General features: G+C 41.1%; 1 protein-coding gene and 2 non-coding genes across 3 annotated transcripts; 1 reads left to right on the plus strand and 2 right to left on the minus strand.

Moving 5' to 3' along the window:
• Positions 1 to 131: 131 nt before the first annotated feature.
• LOC146139712 (uncharacterized) lies at positions 132 to 27,960 on the plus strand. Its single transcript, XM_083391069.1, has 6 exons — positions 132 to 171; positions 6,920 to 7,048; positions 21,570 to 21,691; positions 24,710 to 25,297; positions 25,549 to 26,307; positions 26,347 to 27,960. Exons 1-6 carry the CDS (start codon positions 132 to 134, stop codon positions 26,458 to 26,460), a joined length of 1,752 nt encoding a protein of 583 aa, XP_083247195.1. The 3' UTR covers positions 26,461 to 27,960.
• Positions 15,101 to 15,173, minus strand: Trnar-ccg (transfer RNA arginine (anticodon CCG)). The gene has a single exon. It is a non-coding gene; the product is annotated as a tRNA-Arg (tRNA).
• Trnar-ccg (transfer RNA arginine (anticodon CCG)) lies at positions 18,072 to 18,144 on the minus strand. The gene has a single exon. It is a non-coding gene; the product is annotated as a tRNA-Arg (tRNA).

The raw sequence follows: 27,960 nt of genomic DNA on the forward strand, positions 1-27,960 counted from the left end.
CGGCGGGATTCGCGCCCATTAATCGTCGGACGAATCACTGCTGCGTGATAAATACTTCTGCCTATACTGAGTGACTGGATCTCCATCCTCTACTGCCCGCCTCCGCCTCCGCCGCCGCCGCTGGAAACGCGATGGCTTTCTATCACAGCATTTACGGCGCCGTCGCAGCAGGTAGGAATCGATACGCAAATTTTTTTTTGGGGGGGGGGAATTAACTTTTCTGAATAATAAGCATACGATATACAATTATACACGGATTTATCCTATTTTTTAATTCATCTCCGACTTTAAAATATTTTTTTAAACTTGACGTGTGTACAAAAGCGATCATACAAAAGGTCAAAAAACAGAATTGCGAGTAGGGTTGTGCCGAAGATAGTTATACCAACTTTTCTGAATAATCAGAATGCTATATACATGGATTTATCCTGTTTTTTAATTTTGAAAACAATCTCGCGATTTTTTCCCGGTTCTGCCTATTTTAATTTTGTTTAAACGTATAAACGTTTTTAACGTAACATAAACTGGCGAAAAGCCCCGCTGTAGGTTTAATATTTGAAGTGTGCCTTAAATAAACCCTCTAGGAGTTGTACTGAAAACACGTGTTTAAAATGTGAAAATTAATATAGGAAATACGAATTTGTATTTAAGTGTCATCACTATTTATTAAAAGGTCAAAAAAATTGAGAAGTGAGCATTAAACAAAATCGATTGGCAGTTACAACAGTTGAACTCAATATTTAAATAGGGGTTTTAATCATCTGTATTTATACTCTATATCAGGGGTGTCCAACATAAGGCACATTTGGCCAACGACCTAATAAAAAAAAGGCACGCAAGCCTCCAAAACATACAGCCAATTGTCAAAAAAGATAATTTTGTCATTCAGCCAATTGTCATTGTTTATTTACAATACAAAACAATCCCAGCAATTACGACAACAAAGAATTACTTCTGATATTATAACACTATACTGTTTTTATATTTTGTATAAAAGCGCTTTTAATATTAGAAAAAAAATAGTTGCTAAACTTTGGCATGGGAAAAAGTTATAAGATAAAAATTGGCACGTTGGCATGTTTGAGGTGGACAACCCTGTTCTACATGGGGTAAAACAGGAATCTCAAAATTAGCCTATGCCCAATCGTGCAACGTCAAAAGGGTAATGCTTGATAATCGGTTGTTAAAAGCTAAAAACTAGAAAAAAGTAAGTTTGTTGGTCAGCCGAAGCGCGTGCAAAGTGCGACAACTGTAAATAAGTGTACCGGAGCGGAAACGCAACCAACTCTGCACACAAACAAAAGGTGCGACGTAGCGAGCGCCGACCAGTGACTAATCGCAAAAGTCTGAGCCGGCGCACAACAACATTCGAACATTTGTTTGCTGTGTTTTCAGGCTTTGTTTGTTTTCGTTTTGGTGCTTGACCGAACTGTTTGGACGCCGTATATGTGATGTTTAAAAGATGTTAACCAAGTTTCAAACTTGGGGATCCGTCCGCGGTTTGGTATTTGTCCCGTAACACACGATAAGAACTTCAAATCAACAATATCTAAAGCAGAATGATCTATAAAACCGTAGTATTAAGACCAACGACATATTAAACCTAAATACGCAGTAGTATAAGACATCTACAACCGTCTGATTTAGATGTAAACCTGTCGGACCTAAATTCACCGAAATAAGACCTAAGTGGACAAAATAACACCCAAAACTGATAAAGGAATGTTATGGGACGACCGGGGGACACCTGTCTTGCATCGGCCGTTTTGGTGTCGTCGTTTGGGTGCCCTAGTTTGAACGTCCCGTTTGGGCGCCCCTGTTTTGGAACCGGATTGTTTGTACTGTTCGGGGTTAGAGGCGGATGATAGGTGGGGTTAGAAATTGGCTTGGGGTTGAGATTAATAGGGAAGTTAGTGATGAAATTCGTGGTTGGGTTTGGTAAAAGTTTGTATGGGCATTATTGTGGCCAGTTATGTCTAATTACGACGGGTTGGGGACTTACAGAATCAAGATGACATGTCCCCTTGAAGTATTTTAGGAATGTGTGCTTATTTTAGCTATTATGGGTACGAACTTTGTGTCTACAAATTGATAAAACACACCAATTTAAAGTACATTCCCCATTTTTTTTTATTCCTGTTTTTGTTTTGTATTCTGCGTGTGCTTTGATTTTTATAAAATAGATTTTCAGTTAGACACAATTACCGCTGCTCGCGTGGACTTATAGGAAATACACTATCAAATGGATGTATATTTCTATTTCACGACACAGCAGAACTATTGTGACGTGTTTCTCCGCTACATTATTAAAATATTTCAATATTTCCGTCGTAGAGCATTAGTAGGTCCAATATAAAAAAAGGTATTTGTTTGTTCTTATGTTGGTTTCAGCGTTTTTTTTTTCAATAGCACAGCGCTGTTTTCAAATGCTTATGACATCGTTCGTCAAACAATATTATAGCAATACTGCTAGCGAACATGTCAATTCGAAGTATAGTGCCGATCAAACCGACCATTTAAAAATAACAATGGTTTGACAACAATCGACTGCAATCAATTCAATTCCGTACTCTGCACCGTTGTTAAAATTTCGTATTGCGGAGCTATAGTGTCAAATGTGACGACACAAATTGGCTTAAGGTAAAACCGCAAATAGCATTAGCATTACAACGAATCCTAAGTAAAGTAATACGGTTTCATGAAGTAATACGGTTTCATGAAGTAATACGGTTCATGCACTGTAAATTGAAATCCAAGCCTAGGGGTGGAAATTGTTGAGCTTTGGGGTGGTCCACTCGAACATGGAAAATTCCATCCCACCATGGTAATAAGCAACCCCATGGATGGGAATTCCAGGCATGGAATTTTCCATCCTATATGCTTTGAAACTTTAGGGATGGGTTTGGCTACCCTCCTTTTTGGATAGTAATACGCATGGAATTATCCATCCTACAAATTTTTCTATCTTTGTCAATCGGTTTCGGCCGTCATTCCTACTTGATATTACCACGCATATAATACCGATGTGAAGTTTATTGAAAGAAAAATGTTAAAGAGTAAAGTACGAAAAACTTACAACAATTTCAGGTAACAATAAATAGCTAGTTATCAAAGGTGAATAGTAAAAGGCAAACGGAACATACGACAAAAAAATAAATAGAGACATGTTATTATATATTTCCAAAAATTATATGTTTTTTATAGTCATATCTTTGTTTTTTCTAAATGTTAAGTAAATTAATTAACTCCGGCAAAGGAAACTGATACACAACAACAAGTAAGCATTATACAAGGATAGCATTATAACCTTGGTTGTGCAATGTGCAGTGTCATCATTGGTATCAGTGGTGTACTCTGAAAAACATTCACAATTTATTAAAATCGTTAACAAAGGGAATCTTAGTCTTCTAATTTACATTAATATACAGGTGGTTGTTATTAAACAGCTAAAAAACTTAATTTGAAAATGCACCAACAGGCCAAACTTTACAGTTTTGTTCATGGATTAATCTTGTATGGTTACAAAATACTTAACACAGCCTTGAAACTACTAAACAAAAATTAGAACTCGTGATTACTATTTAATGCCAGTGGTCCCAAAAGTGCCAGTGGTTGTATTGCATATCTATATACCAGGATAATTTGCAGTAGTTTAAGATGTTTAAAAAACTGTGACTGCACTTCTCTTTTGAAACAGTTAATAAGGTAAAAATGAAAATTACATGCCTTTAAATTGTTTTACAATGGTTCCAATTAGGTTACAAGTTTTACGATCTCTAGTATAGCATATTGGGAAGTTTGACCTGCATTGCAAACTTATCTGAAACTTAAATTAGCAAATGCACAAAAACGTTAGCCATTGCCTACAGTTTTTTTTATATTTATAGAGCCGTGCAAATTAAATTCATTACAAGTACAACAGCATATTTTAAAGCTGCTTTCCCTTGTGCAATTACCAAAGTTTTTGATCGGGTATAAGCATTTTAAAATAATTTTATAAGATAAATTTGGTTATAGTTAAACAAATTGACACAGAATACATAAAGGTTTAAAAACATACACTGGTGATAGAAGGCTTTTTTGGAGGTCAAAGTTGCAGAGGCAAAACTGATGCTTGATGAAACTAAAAAAACAAAAAACATTACACTCTTAAATTGTGATTAAAAGTAATAGAGTTATTTCCAACCTTTTGGTTCTTGCAACCCCCTTTTCATTATTTGTTTAAAACTTTAGTGACTACTATTAATTAGTAGTGAAACAAAGTGCCATACAAGAAAGCTAAATTTTAATTATATAAGCAGAAAAAGGCATGTTTTCTCAATATTTACTAAATGGGTAACTTTTAAAGCTGCAAAAATTCCAACATAAGGTTAAAGATGAACCTAAAGATGTGAAACTAGTTAAATATCCATGCGTCTTAAAATAATGAGGTTAAACATTCTTATTAACAAACAACTTGATGGTAAGAATTAGGTTTTTGTTGTTATAAAGCAAAACAGTAGAGTCCAAAATCTAAAATAATAAATAAAAATCATGTACTTTGTATAGTATGCTATTTAACCAACTTAATTAAGATTTACCTGCAAATTTTGAGCAGCCATCCTAATTAAAAAATCTTTCACATCCAAGCTTCAAACCCAACAGGTCCGTTCGCATTTATTGGTATTTTTCTCCGATATCTTCAGTGTTTTTCAGATTTCCAGGTGTGCAATTAGGATTTTATGCTCATACTGTATAAATATTTTAGATGTGCCCTAAGACTTGCCCGCAGATGTAATAACCTTGTTTCCTAGGTTAGATACAAATTTAGTGCACGCTAAAAGTAATTTTATTCAATAAATTCATTTTTTTATTCTTAGATAAACCTATAAATATAACTACAAATACAGCTTATAGCTCACTATCCTAAACACATATTTGATAGCAAGCCTAAATATTTTATCTTCCCTCGAGAAACTCCAGCGCTAAGCTGCCTGACTTACTTTTAGCTTCTGATGCTAAACGTTCAAGCTTGATTGTGATGTCATCCGCATATTGGCCAATCGGGCGTCTGGAGTTTAAAAATATGCGCGCCGTTCGAAAATAGCGCAATATAATAAATTGCAATGACAGCGGGTAATGGTCGTCGCGAAGTTGAAGCAGCGGGGAGCCATTATTGCGTTTCGCATAAAAGCGCATGAGTAGCAAAGTATGAGAATTACTTTTCAATGCGTTTTAGTTGATGTTCAACCTTTACCAATAAAACATCTTCAAATATTTCACATCTTTATTCCCGGATATATAAATATACTATTTTTGATAAATAAGTAGCCTAAATAAGAAAACTTAAGAAAAAAATAAATAAGAAACTTTAAGAACAATTTATATTATATAAATATATGCTATTTTTGGATAATAATTTTTCGGCTACGAAAATTGAAACATGTTAATTTCCACCCTTAGTGTTTTAAATTTGGTGCATCATGAAAATGATGGAAATAACCATCCTCTGCACAGCTCGATTGGCTTGAACAAAACACGAAGCATCGTAAATTCCATCCCTAAGGTTGTACGATTTTTTAAACATCACTTAAAAGGTGGAAAAAACCACGCTTCTACAAATTTCCACCCTTGGAGTTTGTAATTTCCACCTCAAAATCGCACTCCAATTTACAGTGTGGTCTGTTTCCAACACAAGAAAGTTCTTTCGGGCGCAAATTTAGCCAGATTCGTGGAAATGTGCATTGCACAATTCAATTTTACACTTAAACTATTTGATCCTGTTATCTGCGTAATCATTCTACAATCAACAGTTTTGATTGTGTTTAGCCTGGCAGTTTTGTTTTATGCATTAAAGATTAAACGTTTAAAATTACATACAGGCAGAGTTTTTTTAAGGTTTGGTTTGGGTGACCGCTAAGTAGTTTTAAGAGACCGCAAGTGTTTCATTTAAATACCAAAAAGTTGCAAGTCCAACATTTGGGAAACCGCTGGGGAAATTTGGGGGAAAGTTTCGGTCCCCCAAAACACCTTAAAAAAACACTGAAAAACACTGCATACAGGTATGATAACTAATTAAGGGAAGATTTGTCATAAATAGTTAATCAACATTGAAACACTAATGAGCTCCCAAAGTATCAGTCGCACTGGCACGCGTTGAAAAATTGCAATATAAACCAAAATTAATTCTAACTGTGAAAATTGTGACTAATTTTGTTTGTGTGGTCAAAGGTTAAAATGCTCATGTTTTTTCCAAGGCAATATTTTTACATCGTCATTTTCATTTTCGCCCAATAAAGCATTCCTACAGATTCCTTTTATTTTAAAATATACTAATCCTTATGTGTTGGAAATTGGCGATGGTCACGGGCATTCATTGGGTTTCTATAAACTTTTAAAATCATTCATAAGTATAGATTAGTGGTCGGCAAACGGTGGGCCGCGGCCGAAATGTGGGCCGCAGAGCCATTTTTCGTGGGCCGCGAGCTACTTTTGAATAGCTTAACCTAAAGGTTATCATGTAGTTTTGGGCCGCGTGGTAGCCGTTCATTCATTGCACTTTATCTTTAAAGTTCGTGTGGCCTAGAAATTTTATATGTCTCAGCGTGGTTCAGACACACGGGCCAAATGTGGTGGTCCTGAGAGCCAGTAAAACTATATTTTTTGCCAACTTTAACTATAGGTTAGAGCACAACAATAGCACTGAAAAGAGTACTTTGGGCCGCGACAAAAAAAGTTTGCCGACCATTGGTATAGAGATTATGGACAGCACTTGTTAATGGACAATTAGCGTAATAATTACCCAATGATTCTTGATGTTTAGCTTCCTAGTTCCATTGGTAAAAAATGGGCAAATTTTGTAATGTAATTTCTCCAAAATTACCAGATGTCTTTGGTATTAAATCATGCACAGCGGTTTATTTGTTGTCTTTGTGCGCAGACGAAGACCACTATCTGGCACACCGCCTTGCTTTCGTCACTCAGGGTGACGTCATGGACTTATCCAGGCTGAGCCGGGACCGCAATGCGGAAATTGCGTCATCCAGGATCCGATATGCATCACCGAGGGGTAAGGGAAGTCGGGATTGTTTGTTGCTGTTATTATTGTTGTTGTCGGTAAAAGGTAAAAAGTAAAACGTCCGACAACACATGGGTGTTTTTTAAGGTTTGGATTCGGTGACCGCTGAGGTATTTTAAAATACCGCAACTGTTTGATCTAAGTTTGAAAATATTACCACGAATTTGCTAAATTACAGAAGTATGTGAAATTTTGGGTGACTTTGTGAGGAATTTCCGTCCTTAAAACACCTTAAAAATACATTGTGAAAATGTGTTACATAAGCTCGGTGAAGTTATTGCTAGCTAAATTAATTACTGAAATTGATTACAATCTTCGCAGTACAGACTATAGTTTAGTTAAATTCAAAGAGAAAAATAATTAAACTCAGTGTGCATTTCAAGCCATTTACGACAAGTCTGATTCACTAAACATGTAAGCGCTAGATGGGAGCAGAGAGCAGTTACGGGCATATGTGAACTCGTATCTTTAGCAGCACAACAATTACGATGTAACCAAATGCGACAGTTTTACTTTGTTGCAAGATTGTTAGGCTAAACCTCTATTTAAGCACAACTTCCTTAAAAGTTTTGGTTTTGGTTGAGGATCGTGAACGCAAAATCGTAATTATAAACTATGCCTAATGCTACTGTATGTTTTTCGACCAATAATTGCTTATATATAACACCAATTTATCAATCTATACGTTGTCGGCAAGTCCTTAGTCAATGCAATTTAAAAAAACGATATTGTTCCATAGCCGAACTTAATATGTTCAGAGTTTTGTGGCTTTGGCTCCAGCAGACAGGTAATTAATTAGAAAAGATTCACTTTATAACAAAATATTGCCTCGATTGTTTCCAAGATTTTTTTTTAATGTGATAAATATTTCAAGTTACGATCCGATATCGTTACAAAATCGTTAAAGAAAGATTTTCTGTTTTGTGCCTTTGACTCCAGCAGACCTAGGCAATTATTTAACAAAGGTTCGCGTTATAAACAAATGTTATTCTCAATGTTGGCAAAGATATTATTTTTACTCGGAATTTCATTTTCAGCTATTACTTAAGGCGTTCAGGTGCTGTTCAAATCGCAAAAAATGCTGTTTGTTGTTTTCTCAACCTACATGGACGGTTATTGTTTTTAGCGTGTAATACGGTCGATTACGCGATCGGAAATTAGGCATGACGACGGCCGCTTCTCGTTTATCGCCGGCAACTTGGCATTCATGCAAATTTAATGGCGCCAGCAAATTTCCCGCGTCGACGTATTTGCCGGCTCGCGGATCGGGTGAATCCCCCACGGCGCGTGCATTATTCACGAGGCGTTGATTTCGATCGTTTGCGAGTGGAAATGCCGTTGAGTCTTAAATGGTGGTTTGGCATGGGCCGTTCCCGTCGTTTTGCTGCGGTGGGGTTCGCGCGCTCTTCTTAAATGCCAACGGGAGACGTTGTTGCGTCACTTTGGACTCCCCGCCCGTGGTCGCGACATTTGCGCGGAAATTTGTAAAATTTTTGCGGCGTTCTTTGACGGCGGCCCACGCAAGCCATAAATTTTCACCCGCGTGAAGGTCGGTGATGTGTCTCACTACACAACCGCGTATGATGTTTATGTGACTCACGACGGAAGGCGGTTTTAACCGAAATTACAGAAAACAGCAAGGGTAAAATTATCTCATCGTTTTCCAATTCCCACAGTTGCCGCTTTATCGGTGCTTGTCCGATACTAGGGTAGTATCGGTGCCGATCTGATCTGGAGACACAAATTTATCAAATCATATTAGGTTAACAACTAGAGGTAACTAACCAAATAACAATAAAGAAAATTTTGACTTAATAACCTGGAAAACATTACCTTGTACGATTTAATTTCATCTATTTGGCTTCTTTAGTATATTAATGACCTGACTTATTATATTGGATCGCAAAGCGATACTTTTGTTTTAAACATCGGATATCTATATCGGATTAAAACGTGAAGTGACGGACCTCCCTAATTGCAAACCACCTCCAAGTAAAATGGGGATTGTTCTGTAAGTGTGTTTGCAGACCGTCGCGAAATTCTCCAAGCCGTCTCTAGTAAATCAATGCAAACAATCTGGGCCTATCGCTTTAAGGTACTACAAAAGGGAGTAATCCTTCCAAATATAGGGCCCAGCTTCTGTGAACAGCCTCGGCTGCCTCGTGTATGTGTGCATTGTGACGACAGTAAAACGTCACAATGGCCATTGTTGGTTCACACAACATTTGCTTTGTGCACGAGATCAACGTAGCGGCGAATCAGCTGATGCAGACCTTTGGCGAACTGGGGTACGGTTACACGCTTTATAGAAATAGCCTAATCACGTCGCTGAAAGCTGACTGGAAACGCTTGTTTTGTTTATCGGTGTTTAGAATTAAGCTGTTGTTGGGGTATCGCCTTTAAATTCAATTCGCGTTTACCGAAAATGCAGAAAACTACAATACTAGTTATTCTCAACTGTTTAAAAGCGGTAGCCACTTCCATTGGCTCTCATTATTTTTATGCCCCCTAATGCCCATGTTTTGGTAAAATGCGTCATGTAACGTCACAATGAAGGTCTGGATAAGGTCATAACAAAAACACTAATTAGGGTTTAACGATTGAAATAATAACATATGCTCGTGGCCTTCTGAAGACTGCTATGTATAAACCCCCAGGGGGTCGAGCGCTACCGTTGGGAAACCCTGCACTAAACGCTCCTAAATAATTTTGCAAATCCAAAGTGATTGTGTTGACATTAGGAAATGTCATCTAATAATTGGATCTAATCGGACCAATTTTTCAATTACACTATTTTCACTTATGATATTAGTCCAAGCACTGAGCAATCATATTTTTTAGCATATGCGTGGTTTGGTTCGCAGAATTTCCCATAGGAGCGGCGATTAGTAATTATCGTTTGTTTTAAGCTGCGATTGAAGGACAATTCTGTTTTCCAAATAAACCGATTTGCTTACAAACATTGTGGACTAATGTGGTCTTATAAGCAAAAATATAGCGTTTTTCTATTTATAAAATCTAGCGTGTCTGTTCACCTTTTCACTTTTTATTTTAAGACAAAGAAGGACATTCGACGTTGTTATACATTTTTTTTAGATAAAAATTAACTTAATTGTTAAGTCTGGCACAAAGAAGTTTCGCAGAAGATCGAACCTATAAATTCGATCTTCTAGTATCGCGGCTGTGATTTATGAAGAAAAGGAATAATCGATTAATCTGACTGCGCCCCATTGCGTCTCGAACATATTTCTTACATCGCTTTCTCTGTTTCACACGTTTACGTAAAATCAATGCGAAGCAGAAATCTTGGCTTATACGCCAGAGCTATACTATATAAACACACCGCCAATAAAATTACCAAAAAATAAGAAAATAAATTCACGAATAACGGAGCTTTGTTTATAAGAACAAGTAAAAACATGCTGACTCGGTTTTGCGCAATAGTTCGCTGTGTTTTTGCAATGGTTGGCCCAAAAGAAAATGATCAATTTTTTTTCCATTCTTTGAAATCAACGCAAAGCTTCAATTGGTGAATTCATTAAGTTTTCCACGTCATTTTGCATGGCAAACTTTAAAAAAGATTATCAAAATAAAACTGGTAAATCCTTTAGGCTGAGGTAAAATTAAAGTTATATAACAGCTTATACCGCAAGAGTATAAGCGTGTTTCCCTTGAGATCGTAAGGCCGGCAGTCGATCAAGAAAAAGAGCGGCGGGTACAGCTTTCCTGTGTACATCGATTCCAAAGAGCGCGCTGTTTTGAAAAAGATTCCAATCTGTATCGATCAAATTCTGTCAAGCTCCGCCGAAGCCTGATTACGCAAGCACATAAGTACTTCTTTATCATTTTCAGTATTTTTCACTTCTCAACGGTTATATAATATGCTGTATTAGGGATGTTCGATAATATCGGATCGGAGCCAATACGCAATGCCAGGTGGTAGTATCGGTACTCGTTTGATACAAGGGTGGTATCAGTCCAATTCCAATTTAGTATAGGAATTTTAGCCATGGGTTTGATCCAACGCAACGATCCTACACTCTAACTAAGGTATCAAAACATGTTGGTCGGTTAATAACCCGTTGGAACTAAACTTCAAAATCAAATAGTCTCCAAAATTACTAAAAAAATACCTCTCGTTTGAGCAAAGTAATGCTTGTTTGAGCAAGGTAATAACGTCATTTGGTATCGGGTAAGTTGGATCCCGATAATTTTTGCTGAAAATATCGGGTACCGAAATAAACTGTTAGGTATCGCACATCTTTGTATTATCAAACCTATACAGAACAAAAACGTAGAATATTGATTTTAGGTTTTAGTAATGATCTGTTTGTGAAAAAAATCATCTATAAAGGTTACGAAAAAATGAAAACGGGCAAAATTATATAGCAATCGAACAAACACCTATTTATAAACAACCTGCTTGCGTAAACAACTTAGGGTAGTGACATCAGCTGAACGTTAATAAACCTTCTGCACTCCGCTTTCAGCAAACAAACAGTCGATCATGGTTTGTGCGACCACGTCCTAAATATTGACAGTATTGCGCGTGTTTGCTGTTCGTGTGAATAAACAAAGTTTTTATGAAGCAGCGACGAAAGGTTTATGAAAATTGCGCGAAGCGAAATGATAATAATGTTGGCTCGTCACGTGTCCAGGTTTTCATGGTTAAAAAAAGAGTTTCTCAATTACATCATCGTACACCTATTTGATGCCTAACATGTTGAGCATGAATAGTACAAGACTATTTTTTTACGTTTGACAAGAAATCGTTTATTTTTTCATTTTTTAAGGTAATATTTTATGAATTAATATGTCGAAAAATATTTTTGTGGATGTGTTACACTAAACTTTCAGGCTACCTACTTTGCGGCCTGTCGTATGCCAAGCGCTACACGTGTCGTAAACTGTATTAAAATATAAAGGCGTAAATGAAACAATAAGACACATAAAACAATAAGAGCGGCCAACGTCTGAAAAAGTGGCGGAAACGTCAGATATAAAGCTTTCTCAATGTTTTCCAAACTCGCCCAAAAGCCGACTGCCTACATTGGTTTTCGGCTACGCCAATTACAACAACGAGAGGAAAAAAGGTGTGTGTGTGTGTGTCAAATGTAACTAATTATTAGGTGCCAACGGAAAATGTGATCAGATAAGAAATAAAGCGTGAAAGGCGAGGTGCAAAAGTGGAAAAGCGATATAATTTACGTGAGTGAGAAAGAAAGAGCAAAACGAAAACACGCGTACAAACGATAAAACTGAGAAACAATAACGCACACACAAACGATAAATAATCGGTGCAACAGATGTTAACAAATAAGCAATTGCTTCAACAGTGCTTAACTCCTGAAACTTATATTTCTAATTTTTGCAAAATTAAGAACTCTTAGGGCGCGAAACAATGAACATCTGTTGAAAGTGAATTTGCTACAAATGCATTTGTTTGCTCGTCGGTGTAAGTGTAACCGATTTAATTTGGGCTGCAGAATTTAAGCAAATTGCAGACAATGCCAATCAAAATTACAAGTGCCTAAAGCTATTGCAGGAAATTTATCAACTATATCAAAGAAAGCTTGTTTTGCTGTCTGTCGCCCCGTTTTGTTTATCCTCACAGCAAACTGCCTGTTATCAGCGACGGCCATCTATATCTCTGCCACCCATCTACATCGTTCCATCTCGCTCGCAAGTCGTGCGTGCGTGAATACGTGCGTGCGTCGGTTCTGCGTTGCACGCACGACCTTGACCCGTCGCAGACAGGACGACGCACGAGATTATAATCGTCGCCCATTAGGACAAAGCTCAGAAAAAAGGCAGCGCCACTGAAAATCTATTCGCAGGCAATTGGCGCAACACAGGTCTGCCTTGACGTTAAACACCTGTCGGCTTAGCAATAGCCCCGGGGCGTACTTGGTCCTCAATTGGCTCTTTCGCACTGTTTTGAGTAGGTCGCTGCCAAATAAGCAAAGGTTATTTACGGAGATATGCGGCGTTCGCATTTGATTTGACGGACAGGTTTGCCTTTGACGTATATGCGCGCCAACTGATGACAACTTGCAAACAAGTGCTGGGAAATAACATGGGAAACCTAAATGTTTATTTTTAATAGCAACGATGGCAGGCCTGTTTTCAACGTAATACATACAGATTAAGATGATTGAAAGCACAAGATTTTAAATTGATTTCATAATTCAAACATTATATTATTATTATTAAAACTCCTTATAATTAAAGTAAGACTTCTATTGTACATGTAAAAAATGGCGTTTAATTAGAATTAAAAAGCAAAAGACAAAAAAAGTGTAATTTGCTGCAGTTTTGCTAACGTGTTATATTGCCAACCTAAAATACATCCCTAAATGCAAACAACAACCCAAAAACTTAAACAAACTAACAAAGTTTTATAAATAACGTAATGCAGCTCTATGAAAGAATTCGACTTTTCCACTTGAGTGGAACCGTTTCAGTTGCATATTGGACGCCATATTGAGCCTATAGCCCTATTATTTGGCTCTACCAGTGTCGTCCATTAGGCTGAGACTTAAATATGGCTCAGACCCGCTTAAGAAGTCAACAGGTTCATTAAACTATTTTTAGGCCTATAGGAGAACAGCATGTTTTGCTGACATTTTTTTACAAAAATCTGTCAGTGAAAATGCGTTGTTATCATCGGGACTTACTTTAAGATAAAGTGCGTCATCAAGGTCGTCATCAAAAATCCCACCGCGAACGATATGCTGACGAATGCACACACCCTGATTTTTTACGTTTTTAAATTAAAAATTTTAATCATTTCTCTTTATAAGCTGTTAATCTGTTGAATTGGCAATTGACCAAAGTCATTTGGCAAAATTGTCGCTGTCACAAATTTCATATATCGCATCCACTTGCGCCGAAACGACAACATGGTGGACAAATTTTGGAATGGGAATCAAATTTACTTTATGGATTTTATACGGCGATATTCTGCGACAGTCGCTTTCTGCTCACCGTGCAAATGCGAAGACTCGTCAAAAAATGGATCGTTTAGCCCAGTGCTTCCCAACTAGTGGGTCATTTCTAAATGTTACAGTATTCTATAGTATCGTGAAATTATTGCATTATCACTACGTTACATTTATGCAACAAATGTAACAAATACGTAACAATTAGATGTGTTGTGTCGCATGAACTATTCCAACACGTACGCCATTAGTAAAGATGCAGCTTTTGTGTAACTGTTAATCTTCTTTCCAATTAGTTGCATTTTAAATCATTGCTAAACATTTTGGCCATATCTCAAACTTGCATTAAGAACTGAAAAAGATTGGGAAGCACTGGTTTAGCCCATAGCGAATGTGCAAAAAACAATTAAAACGTCCTTAAGAACTGTCGTTAAGTTTGGCAAATCTCCAAAACTTCGATAAGCAAACTTTCCCGCTTAAAAAACTCCGCAACCAAAATTCAGACGACGCCTTGTAAATCAAGTCTGCAAAATCAACTTAAGTAGGTTTTTCCATTGTCTGACTCCCAGGCTGTGCACACGAAACATCTCGCCAGCCTTCTAGATTTCGCCCTGTGCGTAAAGGTGAATCCCCCGTCTCACGTCTGGCACTCGGTCGGGCGTGACAGTGACGTAGGCACGACGCGTTTGTTCCACTCGACTTGCTCCGGCTGCTCGCGTTTGCTGTTTTTTGCGGCTTCGCTTTTGCGTCGAAGAATTTTTGGAAAACTTGGACGACGGAAGTCCTGTTCTCAATATCAGTGGAAATATAAAAGTATTTTCTCAATATAAGCGATTTTGTGACGCTTATTTATATCAACCTATATGGATATATTTAGAAGCTGGTTATTTCGAATATTAAATTATTATAATATTGTATACAGACAAACGTGTTTTAAGATGCGGCCTAATTTATAAGGGACTAGTCTAGGATAATAAGTTAAAGTGCATCCGGGTATTTCAGTATTAGCCATTTCACAGTTTAAGATTATAGAAATACTTGTAAAAAAGTAACTTAGGTAAAAATAATTGTATAATAATTTCTTTCTCTCTTGCAAAAGATGCGACCCTGGTGGGACTCGAACCCACAATCTTCTGCTCCGGAGGCAGACGCCTTATCCATTAGGCCACAGGGCCGGTGACAAGACCTGTTAAACAATTTGTTGTACCGTCGAGAGGTGTTTTGCCTGTGTGCTAGATTGTTACTGTGCTATTAAAGAAAATCAATTTTCTACCGACGACTAAATAGCCTTAAAAATACATTTATGTCTTATCCGCGTCTTTAGTAATACAAGTAGTATTACCAAAGAGTTTTTTAACGTGCAAAACATTGAATTTACAATGTTGCTATCGGAAACCTGAATCAAAGCAGAAACGAGAAAAAAGTACGACCCTGGTGGGACTCGAACCCTAAATCTTCTGCTCCGGAGGCAGACGCTTTATCAATTAGCCACAGGGCCGGTTGCTGACAGTTATGCCTTAGAACTGCAATCTAAGCTTTGAAGTCGTCTGGTTATAATTTCAAATTATACAGATTTGATTTATTTAAAACAATAAATTACGTTGAGAGGGCGTTTAACTTACAAGGCTAATTACCTGACAACTATTAAAAGCGCGCCGCCGCCTTATTTTAGCCCGATCGATGCTTTCTGCCGCGAATAGCCGCGCGAGGGAGTTCCCCGACGTCGCTTCACGCACTCGTCGCCTTGCGTGATGACGTTGACGCAAATTGCGTCCCTGCGTCGGAGCTCGCTTTCTTCAAGAAGGCTGGAGACGCACAAGCGGCGGGGAATTCCCTCTGCCCCGGGCGAAAACTCAAGGTGCTGACGCGGGCGATAATATGGCTGACATAAACGGGGTGTTTCTCGTTTTCGTTGTGCTTTGACGTTGTTCTTGACATGTTGTTGTTGAGCTTTGTGCCGTTTTCGACCATTTTCCGATTCCTGGCACTATTTTCGGGCGTGCAATCAATTGCGGTTTACAAGGAAGTGCGCTATTTTGCCTGATTGTCTAGACCGCGTATAACACTTGTGTTGTTGTCGCGAGTTGCGTTTCGGGTATACACTGTCGACGATGTTTACCAAACTCACGTTTAAAAAACAGAAAATACTATTGCACCGACGAATTCCGTTCTCGGGAGGTCAAGTGTTACACTTGACTTGGAGTTTTCATTAGCGGCAAAATATATTTTTTAAATATTTGAGCAAATTCACTTCTTTGACTTGATATATCACTGATTTGTTACAAAAAAGGAATTGAATATAGTTATTGATTGAGATACATTTGCGTTGGTATTGGCATATTTATTAAGGTTACTTGATATTTGGAAAACTATTTTTTGCAAAACATCGAAGTCAGTAATGTAAATAAAGGCGACATTATCATAAAAAATGATTAAAGTTCTTTAAAGTTTGAACGAGAAAGTTCACCGAAATAAATACGCCCTATATGTGAGTTTCTGACGAAAAGAGAAAATCTACCACCATTTGTTTAGAATTCAGCGATTCTTAAACTGTGTGTCGCATCACTCCGGTGTGCCCGACACGATTCCCAAATATTCTGCGAGGTCTCTTATAATTTAATTTTTTTTTATTTTTAAACTCGTATTACATAGCTATGTTAACCATTTGCGTCTTGAATTCACACTATCTATTAGGTTACTCATGCTAATATGGCATTTACCTCTTGCCTTGGCGTTCTTTACCGGCGATTCTTGAGTTAAAATATTTTGTCGCCTATAAATGTGTGTCGCGCTTTTGTGGTCAAAGTTTTCCTCAGATAAAACAAGTTTGAGAACCACTGACTGTTAAAGCTAGCATATTAAAGTTTTCTGTTGATAAAATGATATTACTATTATTATTTTCATTGTTTACAGTGGGATCTAAGCCTGTTCCAACACATAGTTGTTGATATTTTATCGATATCGTAAGATCCAAACATAACCACAAAGGTTATAAAAAACAAATAAACATTCATAATCAACAAATACGCGTTTACAAGTGCGAACGAATGCCTTTTCTTTTAGACCTTTTGACGGCCGTAGTTTCACGGTGGCTACCTTTCATGCTCCCGGTAGCGTTGTGGTGGGTGTCGGAAGTGGTAGCAGCGTCGCCGGGCAAAACAGGCCGGGCACGAGGCCGCCTGAATAATACATGAGGTCTTGCGAGCCTAGTCGGTAGGACTCCGCTTTGCCACGCCATTCAGGCTGCCGGGCGAAAGCGAGCGGCTATTTTTTTCCGGTGAAGTCGGTCTACCGCTTGGCGAACTCCTTTGTCTGCCGTAGCCGCTTTGACCCTTGGTAATGGATTCGCTGGTCGCTTTTAACGCGCATTGACGCACGGGCGCTCCGACAAATTGTTGTTTGCGTGGCATTAATTTTAATTATTAGCGGCGCTTGTTTATTGCCCGTTATTTCCTTCAGTAGAATTCGCGGTTCGAGATTTGCGAAAAGGCGGCGAATCACCGCTGACGCCATAAGACCGACGCAAAAGGAAAGGGCTTGTCGCCGAACCGAAAGTTCAAAACGCGTGAAGCGGTTGTTTGTGTTTTTCAGCGGATTGTTGTAATCGCGGAATGAATAAGGTTGAAGAATATTTCGACAAAAAACAGCAGCAACACCAAAGCGGTGTTTCTCAATCTCTTTCACCCTAATCTAGGAAAACAAGGCGAGAGAATCGATTGATTTTTTTAGGTAAACTTGTGTTTTTCCTAAATTGCTTCAACTTTAATTACGTGGACACAACACTAAAGCATTATACCTAAAGAACTGTATGCTGATATGTTTACCCCGAAAAGGATGTTAAAATTATAAATAAATATATTTTAAATAATTTTCCATTTGGGCGCATTATAGCAAGCTTCCAATGCGCACCTGTTTAGAAACGATGTACTGAAGTGATGCGTTTCTTGTTCGACTAGAATCTAAAGTGTTAATTAAGACATTAGCCACATATAGGCTTTACAATGTTGGAGACCTGGATCAAAGTAGAAAAAGCGTCAAATTGCATAGCAACAAATCTGAAATAATAAAACGCACGACCCTGGTGGGACTCGAACCCACAATCTTCTGCTCCGGAGGCAGACGCCTTATCCATTAGGCCACAGGGCCGCGATGCGCTACATACGAGCTAACAATAACTATAGAAAACAATCACCAATTGACCGGCAACATGGAATGACCAGGATACAATCAGAACTGTCATCATTTAACAATACGCATTAAAAATTCCACACAAATGGGTTTACCTGCATTGTCCTATATGGGTAGATTACAAATTTTAAATAAGTTGAAAAACAAGTTACTGAAAAACAAAAAGCAATAAACACATCAGAAGTAATCTAGAAGTTGGAATTATGTTTTGGGGGTAGAAAGTTGTGTCACATTATAATGAAATGTTGTTTTAGGTAAACAGTTGTGTCACATTGTTTTTAACGTGTATTGTCGACGGGGAGCAATTCCTGTGCGACAATGACTTCGATGAATCACGTAATAATGACTAATCTGGCATGCAAGGACGAATTTCTAAGACAGTTTACAATCACATTTCAGAAGCTTTTGCGAAAAAATTCTACCACGATAACATTTGTTCACTGCCATGTGAATCACGCGTCAAAAAGATAACGGACTGCCAAAAAGATAGAAAACGCGCGAAAATACAATAGTTATTATTTATTTTACTGGCAAGGCGCAAGTTGGTCAGTGCCAGCTTTTCTATAAGTGTTTTTAAGCGCTTTGGCAAAATTTAAATTTACCACCAAGAGTTTAAGATTCAGTGATTCTTAAACTGTGTGTCGCGACACTCCGGTGTGCCCGACACGATTCTCAAATATTCTACGAGGTCTCTTATAATTTTATTTTAGTTTTTATTTTTAAACTCGTATTACATAGCCATGTTAACCATTTGCGCCTTGAATTAAAACAATCTATTATATTACTCATACCAATATGGTATTTACCCAATGACTTTTGAAGATAAAATGTTTTGTCGTTCTATAAATGTGTGTCGCGCTTTTCTGTTTTAAGTGTGCCTCAGATAAAAAAAGAATTAAAGAACCACTGACTGTTGAAGTTAGCACGCTAAAGTTATGCTTTGATAAAATAATAATACTATTATTATTTCCATTGGTTATAATGGGATCTAAGCCTGTTCAAACACGTGCCCAAAAACATTTCTACCACGATAACATTTGTTCACTGCCATGTGAATCACGCGTATATACGGCATAACTTCAAGCAATAGGGTTGGCAGAACTGCGAAACACTGTTCGAAAAATATATTTGCCTGTCGTGTACGTTAAACGGGCAACCAGTGCAAGGTTTATTTTATATACGCATTAAATCACATACGAAGGCTGTTGATTTGTGTACATAATCATTTACAGTTTAACAGATGTAAGGCTATATTAAACAGCGAGAAACCAAAGTTGAGTACTTACAATGGAAAACTATTTGCACCATAAAATATTGGCTTCGACCAAACGAAAAAGATCTGGCAAATAAATTTACATTTCGCCAATGTTTGACCGAGAAACAGTAAAACCTGGATAAATATTTAAACTAACACGATTGTTTAAAGTTAATTGAACTACTGTATATTTTAGTCAACGCATTGGTGCGGCATTCAAATTGCGCGTTGCAATACATAGATGTTTTTTATTCCTTTTACTCTGAGGCGGCAACGGAGCGGAAAACAAAAACTTTTCCTCTACTGCGGCAGTTACAAAACCGCACGAGAATAGAACGCGCACAAAAGGTCCCACGCCTATTCAACTGCGAAGAAAGCTAAGGCATCGGCGCGGCATCTCTCGTTCTCCTTCTTAAGCTTCTCGGCCGCTTTGCGTCGCGTACGTCGTCACCCTGTGCGTGTGACGTTGACGCAAATGCGTCGCCTCGACGCCGAAACCGCGACGCACGAGCGCGAAAGGTCGACGCCGGCTAAATCGGTCGCGCGCGCCGAATCCAACGGGCTCCCATTATTGCTCTCGCGTCGTTGTTGCCGCTTTTAGCGACTGTTTGTGCGTCCCTGGCAATTTTCGTAAATACACTGATTTTGAAAAATGTTTTTGTAAAATTAGTGCGCGTGTTTCTCTTTAGCGCGGTGAGGAATTAACGGGAGGCCTATTTTTGTTTACAGGTGATAAATAACGAAAAATGTCACGAAATTAATGCAGCAAATATTGGAAAAGAAAAACACGATAGTGGTTTATTAGTGAGCTTGGGGTCGTCTGTTCAAGTATTGATGTTGTGAATGCGCTTTCTACAGCAATAATTTCGAGTTGAAATTTTAGGAAGATTTTCTTTTAACTGGAGATTTTTTTTGAAAATTGTAAAAGATATTTTTTTTGAAATTTGTGAAAGACGTCGCTTTAGCTATTTAAGACTGGCTTATTTATGAGTTAACAACACATGTGATTTATTTTAAATGAAGCAAAGCTTATTTTCCAAACGAAAATTACATTTTCCTGGCATAACATAATACTACTACAGAGAGTTATCAGAGATTACCAAGAAACCCCTCAAAATAAGATCATGCATTCTTGTACAACTAAAATAAAATCGCCTGTCAGCACACCAGCTCAATTTTAGCCCTATCCAAGAATCTTTAAAACACATTTGTCTTTACGAAATTTATTTGTCTTTGCGAATTTATCCCAATGGAAATACGAGGAAGTGTGTGTATTTGCTCGGCGTACCAAACACAGCGCTGGTGCTATGCGAGGCCGCGCGTATTTATAACGATCCTATTAATAGCGCTCGGCCTTTTTCGCGCCGACGCAGCGTTCAAAGGCGCCGACAACGAAAAAGAGAACGTGTAGCTCGCCCGAACGCCGACGTTCGCCGCTGGTCGGACGCGCGAAAAAAGGCGAGAGAGCTCAGGTGAGGAGAAAAGCACCGCGTGCCGTTCTCTCTCGGCAACTGACGCGCTTCGCTTCGCCGGCTTGCGTAGACGACGCTCGGGCGCGTGCGTCACGCGAGCGGACAAAGCGCGACGCGCGAAGAAGGGCCGACGAAAAGTCACGTCGTATATAAGGCGAACGACTCGTCCAGTCGGCACGAGAGTCAATACGAGCCCATAGCTGAGGAATGAGTCACCTGCTTCTACTACTACTACTACTATGATACGTTTTTTGCGTGGGATTTATTAGCTCTTTAGCAAACTGAAGCGACCACTTGGCGGCGGTAGAGAAGCGAGACAAAGAGTGTCAGATTATTTTTTTGTTACGGTTGCGTCACAGTGACGTAACGAGTAGGCATCGTAGGTGGATTTCGACATAATTGCGAGGCTTGCGACTGGATGTCGTCATTTGTAGTGTCGGAAGTGTGCTGACCGGACGTATTTTTTGTTTTCGCCCAGAATTTTAGAAAAAAAACGAAAATGAACCAGATAATTAAACGAGATAAATCGAACCTGAGACTGTGTATTGGATCTTAAAATAACAAGTTTTTACTCTCGACGACGAACGACAAAGCGGGCATCACGATTTCGCTAAGCGACCTCGGATCCGACAATATCAGCTTGTGTTACGATTCAGGAGTCGGGATGTTCCAAGAGCTGAGCCAAGTGTATGGCGAGACGACGGCGGTTCCCCACCACCAACAGAGCTTCGACAGCGACGAAAGTTTCCAGATGCAGAACCCATTCAACGTGAACCAGGTGCGTTATACAACTACTTTAATTTGCTTTTTAACGATTCGCCCGAACGAAATTTCAGTGAAATATCTTTAGATCGATTTTTCTGCTGAAAGGTGAGATGATTACGATTTTGCGCTAAAAGTAAAGCTCATTAGGAAACCTTAATTAAACCTTATGAAACGCGAGAAAATATAACAAATTCGTAATAACAGTAGTAATGTAATTTTAACTCAGTCATTTTTTAACTAAAACTCTTAACTCTATATAACAAAAAACAATTTGAAAACTTGTAAAATTACATTTTGACTCACTCGCTACACATCGCATAACGGCGCGGACACGGTCCAGTGCGCATTACGATTCCGCACTTGTTGCATAACAACGCGGATAAACGGCTTTGTTGCGTAACAACGCAGATAATGATCTTTGTTGCGTAACAATGCGGATAAAAGTTTGTTGCAGTCTGATCCGAGGACAGATTGCGGCGCATAAGTCCAAGTGGGAAATTTACGTTGTTCCCAAGAGACGAGGAAAGACGTCTCGGCATTAACTCGAAGGCGCTTAGGTCACTTCGAAACGGCGTCTCACAGGGAGAGTAAACTTTCCAGTCTTTCCCCTTTCTCTTTGCTGACACAGCGATTTTTTTAATTCAATTTCGCCGCAAATTGCGGAAAATCCGATTGCGCTGTTGTCGAATAGTCTGACAATATGGTGCTTTTTAAGAGTGTAAGCCGAACTGCGCACGGCCTTTCAAATAAAATTTAGGCACTGACGCGGCCCAGCGCTTGAAAATTGGTTCGCGTCAGCTGATGCTCGTAGACCGCGACTATTCCAGTCCGCCTTCCCTGGAACGACCGCTTCACTCGAAAGCTCGGTTTTCCAGGCGCGTGTCACCTGACGCGCGAAACATCGCGAACGCTCGCGAAGTCACGCGGGCCGAAGGCGATTGCGTAAGAGCTGCGGCGGGAGGCAGAAAAAAGTTTTCCGCGCTCGCCTCTCTTCGAGTTCGCCTTTTTCGTAGCCGCACAGGCCAGCTCAAAAACAAACGCGCCTAGAAATGGTTTCGTCAGTGCCAATACTCGCTTCGGTGTGATAGGCAAGCGCCAGTTCGTTGTTGTTGATCGTAGGAGAGTTACAAAGCAAAACAGGTTCAGGTTCGAGTGGGGTCAATCGAATTAAAAAAGATCGATCTCTTGCGCAATAGAGCTCACTTTTCAGCAGCACCAGCAGCGGTGGATACAGAAAATTCAATTTAGCCTTGTTTACGACGCAGAGGTGCGCGGAAAACAGTCGAGGTAGAGTGGGGGCAATTTCGAAGTTAAGTGGGTGCTTTCCAGCGACATCATCGCAACGGCGACTGGAAAAACATTCGTATGTCTTTAATTCGCGCTTGGCATCCAGCCGAGACACACGTGGGCGAAGTCAGGAGGGAGTCGGCTCGAACGAGGCACAAGTTTAAAAGAAATCACCGACGTGGGTCTGTTGGTTCAGCTAGGGGGTTCACCCGTTATAGAAAGATTAGAAGATTTCCAACGAACACGCATGACGTAATTTAAAGATGAGTCTAGAGTTTAGGAGCTTTAGGGTCTTGTAAAGTGATTTAGAATGTGTTTTTTTGGTGATGTTGTGCAGTCGCTGTGTCGGAAATTTGCCGCCTCAGAAGCGTTAGATATTCAGTCGCTTTATAACCGACAAGGGTTGATTTTTAAAGGAATTGTAGCGCACAGGCGCGACACATTCTCAAGGGTTGTTATCGTTGCTCGCCATCGGGCTTAGCACCCAGGAAACCACAAACAGTCGCGGTTGTTGTCAGATCGCTCGACAGCGGGCAACTGCAATACGGCAGGGTTGTTGACCAGCGCAATTCACGCCAGTTTCAACAACTCCAAGCGCTCACCCGTCTCTCTTTATTTCTCCTCCAAGGTCAAACAAAAATCGTTAATAGGCTTAGGGAGAAATTATTGGGTATAAAAAAATCGTGAAAGAGTCACCACAGCTGCGAACTCACGCATAGCCATCCCTTCGATTCGACTGCACAGGCCGCTGTCGTAGTAAGAAAGAAGAGAGCAAAGGCCATTGTCGAAAAGACCTGTAAACAAGGCGAGGTGAGTTCACACGTCACGCACACACAAACGCGCGCGCGCGCTTCGGGAATCCGCAATTCTTCGACAGAACGCGCTGCGCCGCAGTTACTTTCTCGCGGCTCGCCCGCTTGACTGACTGCCTGGGCGCATTGACGTCACAGTGGCCCTTGTTACGTCAGCTCTTATCTACAGAGCTTTCGCGCAGCCCCTTGGTTACTGCTAATTTGAAAATCGTGTAGGGTAAGTTGAACTCGAAATGGATTCCAGCGTATTTACTGAAATAGCTTACCGTCAGTGAAAGTCAGCATTTCGGCGGACTGAAACACTTGAAATTCTGGCGTAAAGTAGACGTTCCCGAGTGGCTCTGTTTGTCTTCTCCGTTTCAGCAGCGGCGAACGCAAAGCGCCTACGCTTTGAAGAGCACATACCTCAGCCATTGTTGAATGCGGTACGAGGCCGGCGTTTTTCACGCTCCGCCTACAAGCCGGCTTTTTGGGCGCGACAAAAATGCGGAAGTTTTTGCCCCCTGCGGCCTTTCGGTCGATTTACGGCCTGGGCCAAAAGGCGGGCGGGCTTAGTCACCGCTCCACGTGTCCGACTTCCCACACTAAAAGTAGACATCAGCGGCGGAATCATCGCGCTAAAATGTCGGTCGACGGAAAACAAACCTCGAAACCTGATCGGGTAGTTTTAATTGGGCAAAAAAATAGTAAACCGGCCTAAACGGAGAGCTAGCCTCGCTCTAGTATGGCACCGCACATTTTGAGTTTAGCTTAAAAAAAGTCACGGTGACGCAGCGAACTTAACATTATCTGTTTTTGTTCTAAGTAGCGCGCAAGGTCGAGTAGACCACTAAGAGGTCCACCGTGACCATTTTTTTTTAATTTCGTGTGCGTTTGTGCTTGTTTAAACGAACAAAACCGAAATCTAACTAGCCTTTCTTTCTATTTTTCAGGCCTACCGCTCGTACCCGTACGCCACCGTTCCGGAAGCTACAATTCCGTCTCACCCCTTCCAATCCTCGTCGCCGAGCGTCTACGGGAGCTCGGGCGACCTACGTCAGCTGGGCGTTAGCGGTCAGCAGCCCCCCATGATCGGCGTCCAGCAGGGAGCCTTCGGTGACCAGGCGGTCGGTGACCAGCAGCAGATGACCGGCGGTCACCCACAGCACCACGACCTTCTCTCAGTCGTCCAGCGCCCTGACCACCAGTGGCTGGTCACCACCAGCAACGTTGACCTTCGCACCCTGACCCCTCCCAGCACCGTGTCCTCGCCCCACCTTGGGGGCCTCCAGGGACTCTACCACGGCCAGGGTGCTTCCCCACCGCCCCAGCAACAGCAGCATCATCACATGATGGGTGAAGACCCGATGGGCGGCGCCTCGGCCGTGATCGGCCACCACCCGATGCACCCCCGCTTCGGCGCCGGCGCTATCGTCGAGCCCCCTCCCCTGCAAAGGATGGCCAAGCGTTCCCAGATCCCCGGTCAACCCCCGAAAGTGAAAGGAACGCCGGGACGGAAGCGAAAAGTGCCAGATCACGATGTAAGTATAGAGTCGATATAGTTCTGACGTTTCCCAAAGGAAGACAACCTTTTTCAGTGACACAATTTTTCGATACGATATTGTTCAGCTGTTTCAAACTATAGTAGACTTTTAAGCGGAGTCAGACCTTGAAAGTACTCTTTGACTTTTTGTGTTATTCTTTTGAACCGACAAAGCTATGCAATACATATTTAAATACGAAGACAAATAAGAGTCGTGATTTTGATCGGATTTCATTTTTCTCTTTCTAGCTGACACCACAGGAAGCAACGAAGCGTCACATCCGGCGCGAGCGCAACAAGGTGGCGGCTGCCAAGTGCCGCAACCGTCGGCGCGAGCTCACCGACCGGCTTCAGGGCGAAACCGATCACCTGGAAGAGAACCAGAACCTCCTGCATCAGGAGATCGTGTCCTTGCAGCAGGAGAAGGAGCACCTGGAGTTTATCCTGGCAACGCACACGCCAAACTGCAAAGCGCGCATTACGCCCGGTGCGGAAAGCGGCAGCCTGCTGCATCACGACGACGGCGCCGCTATGATGGGCCACGGCGGCCTTGGCGGCATGTCCGAGCTGTCGCTGGTGCCGCCCCCGGAAATACTCGACAACTCGAACGCGCAAGGACACTACTACGCCATGTCCGAGGCCGGGCACGACCACGGCGCCCCCGTGTCAGTCATCACCGCCGCGCCGGCGACCACCTCTTCGCGGCATCTCAACGCAACCGGAGCCGCAGCTATAAGCCTGGCCCGGCACGACGACTACCCTAGCAGCACTCAGATGACGCTGAGCCTGGATACAGTAATGGTTGACGAGCCGCTTAATACTCCTGTGTGCACGCTCGCAACGCCCACGGCCAGTTCCGGAATCTTCACCTTCCCCAGCACGCCGTCGGCACTTACCAGCAGCACGGCGGCAACAGTTGACACCAGCTTCTCCTTTAGCTCGACTCAGGAGTACCGCCAGCCCACCACGCCGTCGTCCTACTCCGCCAACATGACCACGTCGTTCCCAGCACCGCACCAAAGCTACCAGCACTACCACCTGCACCAGCAGCAGCAACAACAACAGCAGCAAGGCTGCGCGGCGGCGCACAGACGAAGCTCGTCTAGTGAGAGCCACCAGAGCCTCGAGTCGGTGCAGTCACCCAAGCTGCTCGCCTTGTGAGAAGTCGTCTCGGCAGTTTTCCTGCTGAACACTCTTAAACATTTATTTCCGGGCGTCACTGCCTCGTTTTTTTCCGGCGGCCCCGACATGACCGGTGGCCTACGATGAGGCGCCGCGATACAGCGGTCTGAGCAAAAGCGCTTTTGCTCTTTAACGATTTATTTATGCTTCGTTCCGTGCTGTGCGACCTGTGAGGTCTCGCCCCGAGCTGCTGTTTCGCGTTGCTATATTCGGCATCCCAATGCAATTGGCCGGCGAAAAGCGTTTTGGCGGTTCGTTCTTTTGTTTATTTCCGTGCTTAAATTATGTTCCCCCGATTTTTTTCTTTTACTCGCGATAGAATATCGAAACTTTAAACTGTGTTGAAAGCGCAAGGTGTAAAAAACGAACGCAATCCTACTGTTTCTGCCCCCACCCATTCGGCACTTGTAGTGTCGTTGCTGTCTATACTTAAAAATATGCTCTTGCCATCCACTTTATATACAGAACACTCCTATTTATTTCTATCGTTACTTTGAAAGTGTCCTATTTATTGCCGCACTTCGCCAAGGCGCGTGTTAGACAGCGCCATAAAAGAAGACCACGTTACTCCGTTTATTACAACAAATTGATGAGAATTGATTTCTGAATTTTGGCCACCGCGTACAATTTCTGTAAGAGTATCTCTTTCGATTGAAACCCGAAAACGATTTGCTTTCGAGTGTGTTAAGCGCAGTTTTCCACACGGCGTCTGCGCGAAAAAGCTCAAGTGTCACTGAACGCTCTGGGAAAGAAAGGCTGCCTGTTTGTGATAGCTCGTTTGGGAGAAACGCACCCGAGACAAACAAGAAGGCAAGAAAACAGAGACCGTTGGTCTGGCGTTGTCGCGTTGTTTACCCGCGCCTCGCGCCTAAACCTGTATCGCAAAAGCGGACAATACGCAAGGCTTTTTGCTGAATCACGGTTATTCTTTCGCGATTTTTCCCGCCGTTGCATCACCTTGGTAAACGCAGAGTCACGAGTGCGCACGTGACCGTCAAAATTCTCCGACATCTAATATCAATTTAAGCTTCCTAGAAGCGCTATCCTACGTTGGCGCGCACACGTAATCCCCGCAAAAGTGTTACTGACGCCTCGTATGATAATCGTCACGAGCCGTAATTTTGGCGAGAATTTCCCATTTTTATTTTCGCCCCGCGCTTGCGTCGACGTGACCAAAGACCATGCCCCACCGCCCCTTTCCCCACAGGTGTATTTCGTGCGTAAAAACATATATGCGAGGCCCGCGCTGTTCCTTTTTTTGCTTTTATTTATTTGTCCTTTTCGTTTACTCCCCCCCCCCCCCACCCACGGCCTTATCGATTTAACTATTCAGACCAAAACTCAACTGCTATTATGTCCTATCGTTTTGCATTTGATACTCTCTTTTGCTCGTTTGCTTTCCGTCGAGATTAAACCGCGCTTGTTTCTCCCTTTTCTTGTTTCTTCGAACATGTCAAATAAACTACAATATTTATGTAA

This window comes from Ascidiella aspersa, chromosome 6 (genome assembly GCF_963924565.1).
Source record: "Ascidiella aspersa chromosome 6, kaAscAspe10.2, whole genome shotgun sequence".
NCBI classification, from domain to species: domain Eukaryota; kingdom Metazoa; phylum Chordata; class Ascidiacea; order Phlebobranchia; family Ascidiidae; genus Ascidiella; species Ascidiella aspersa.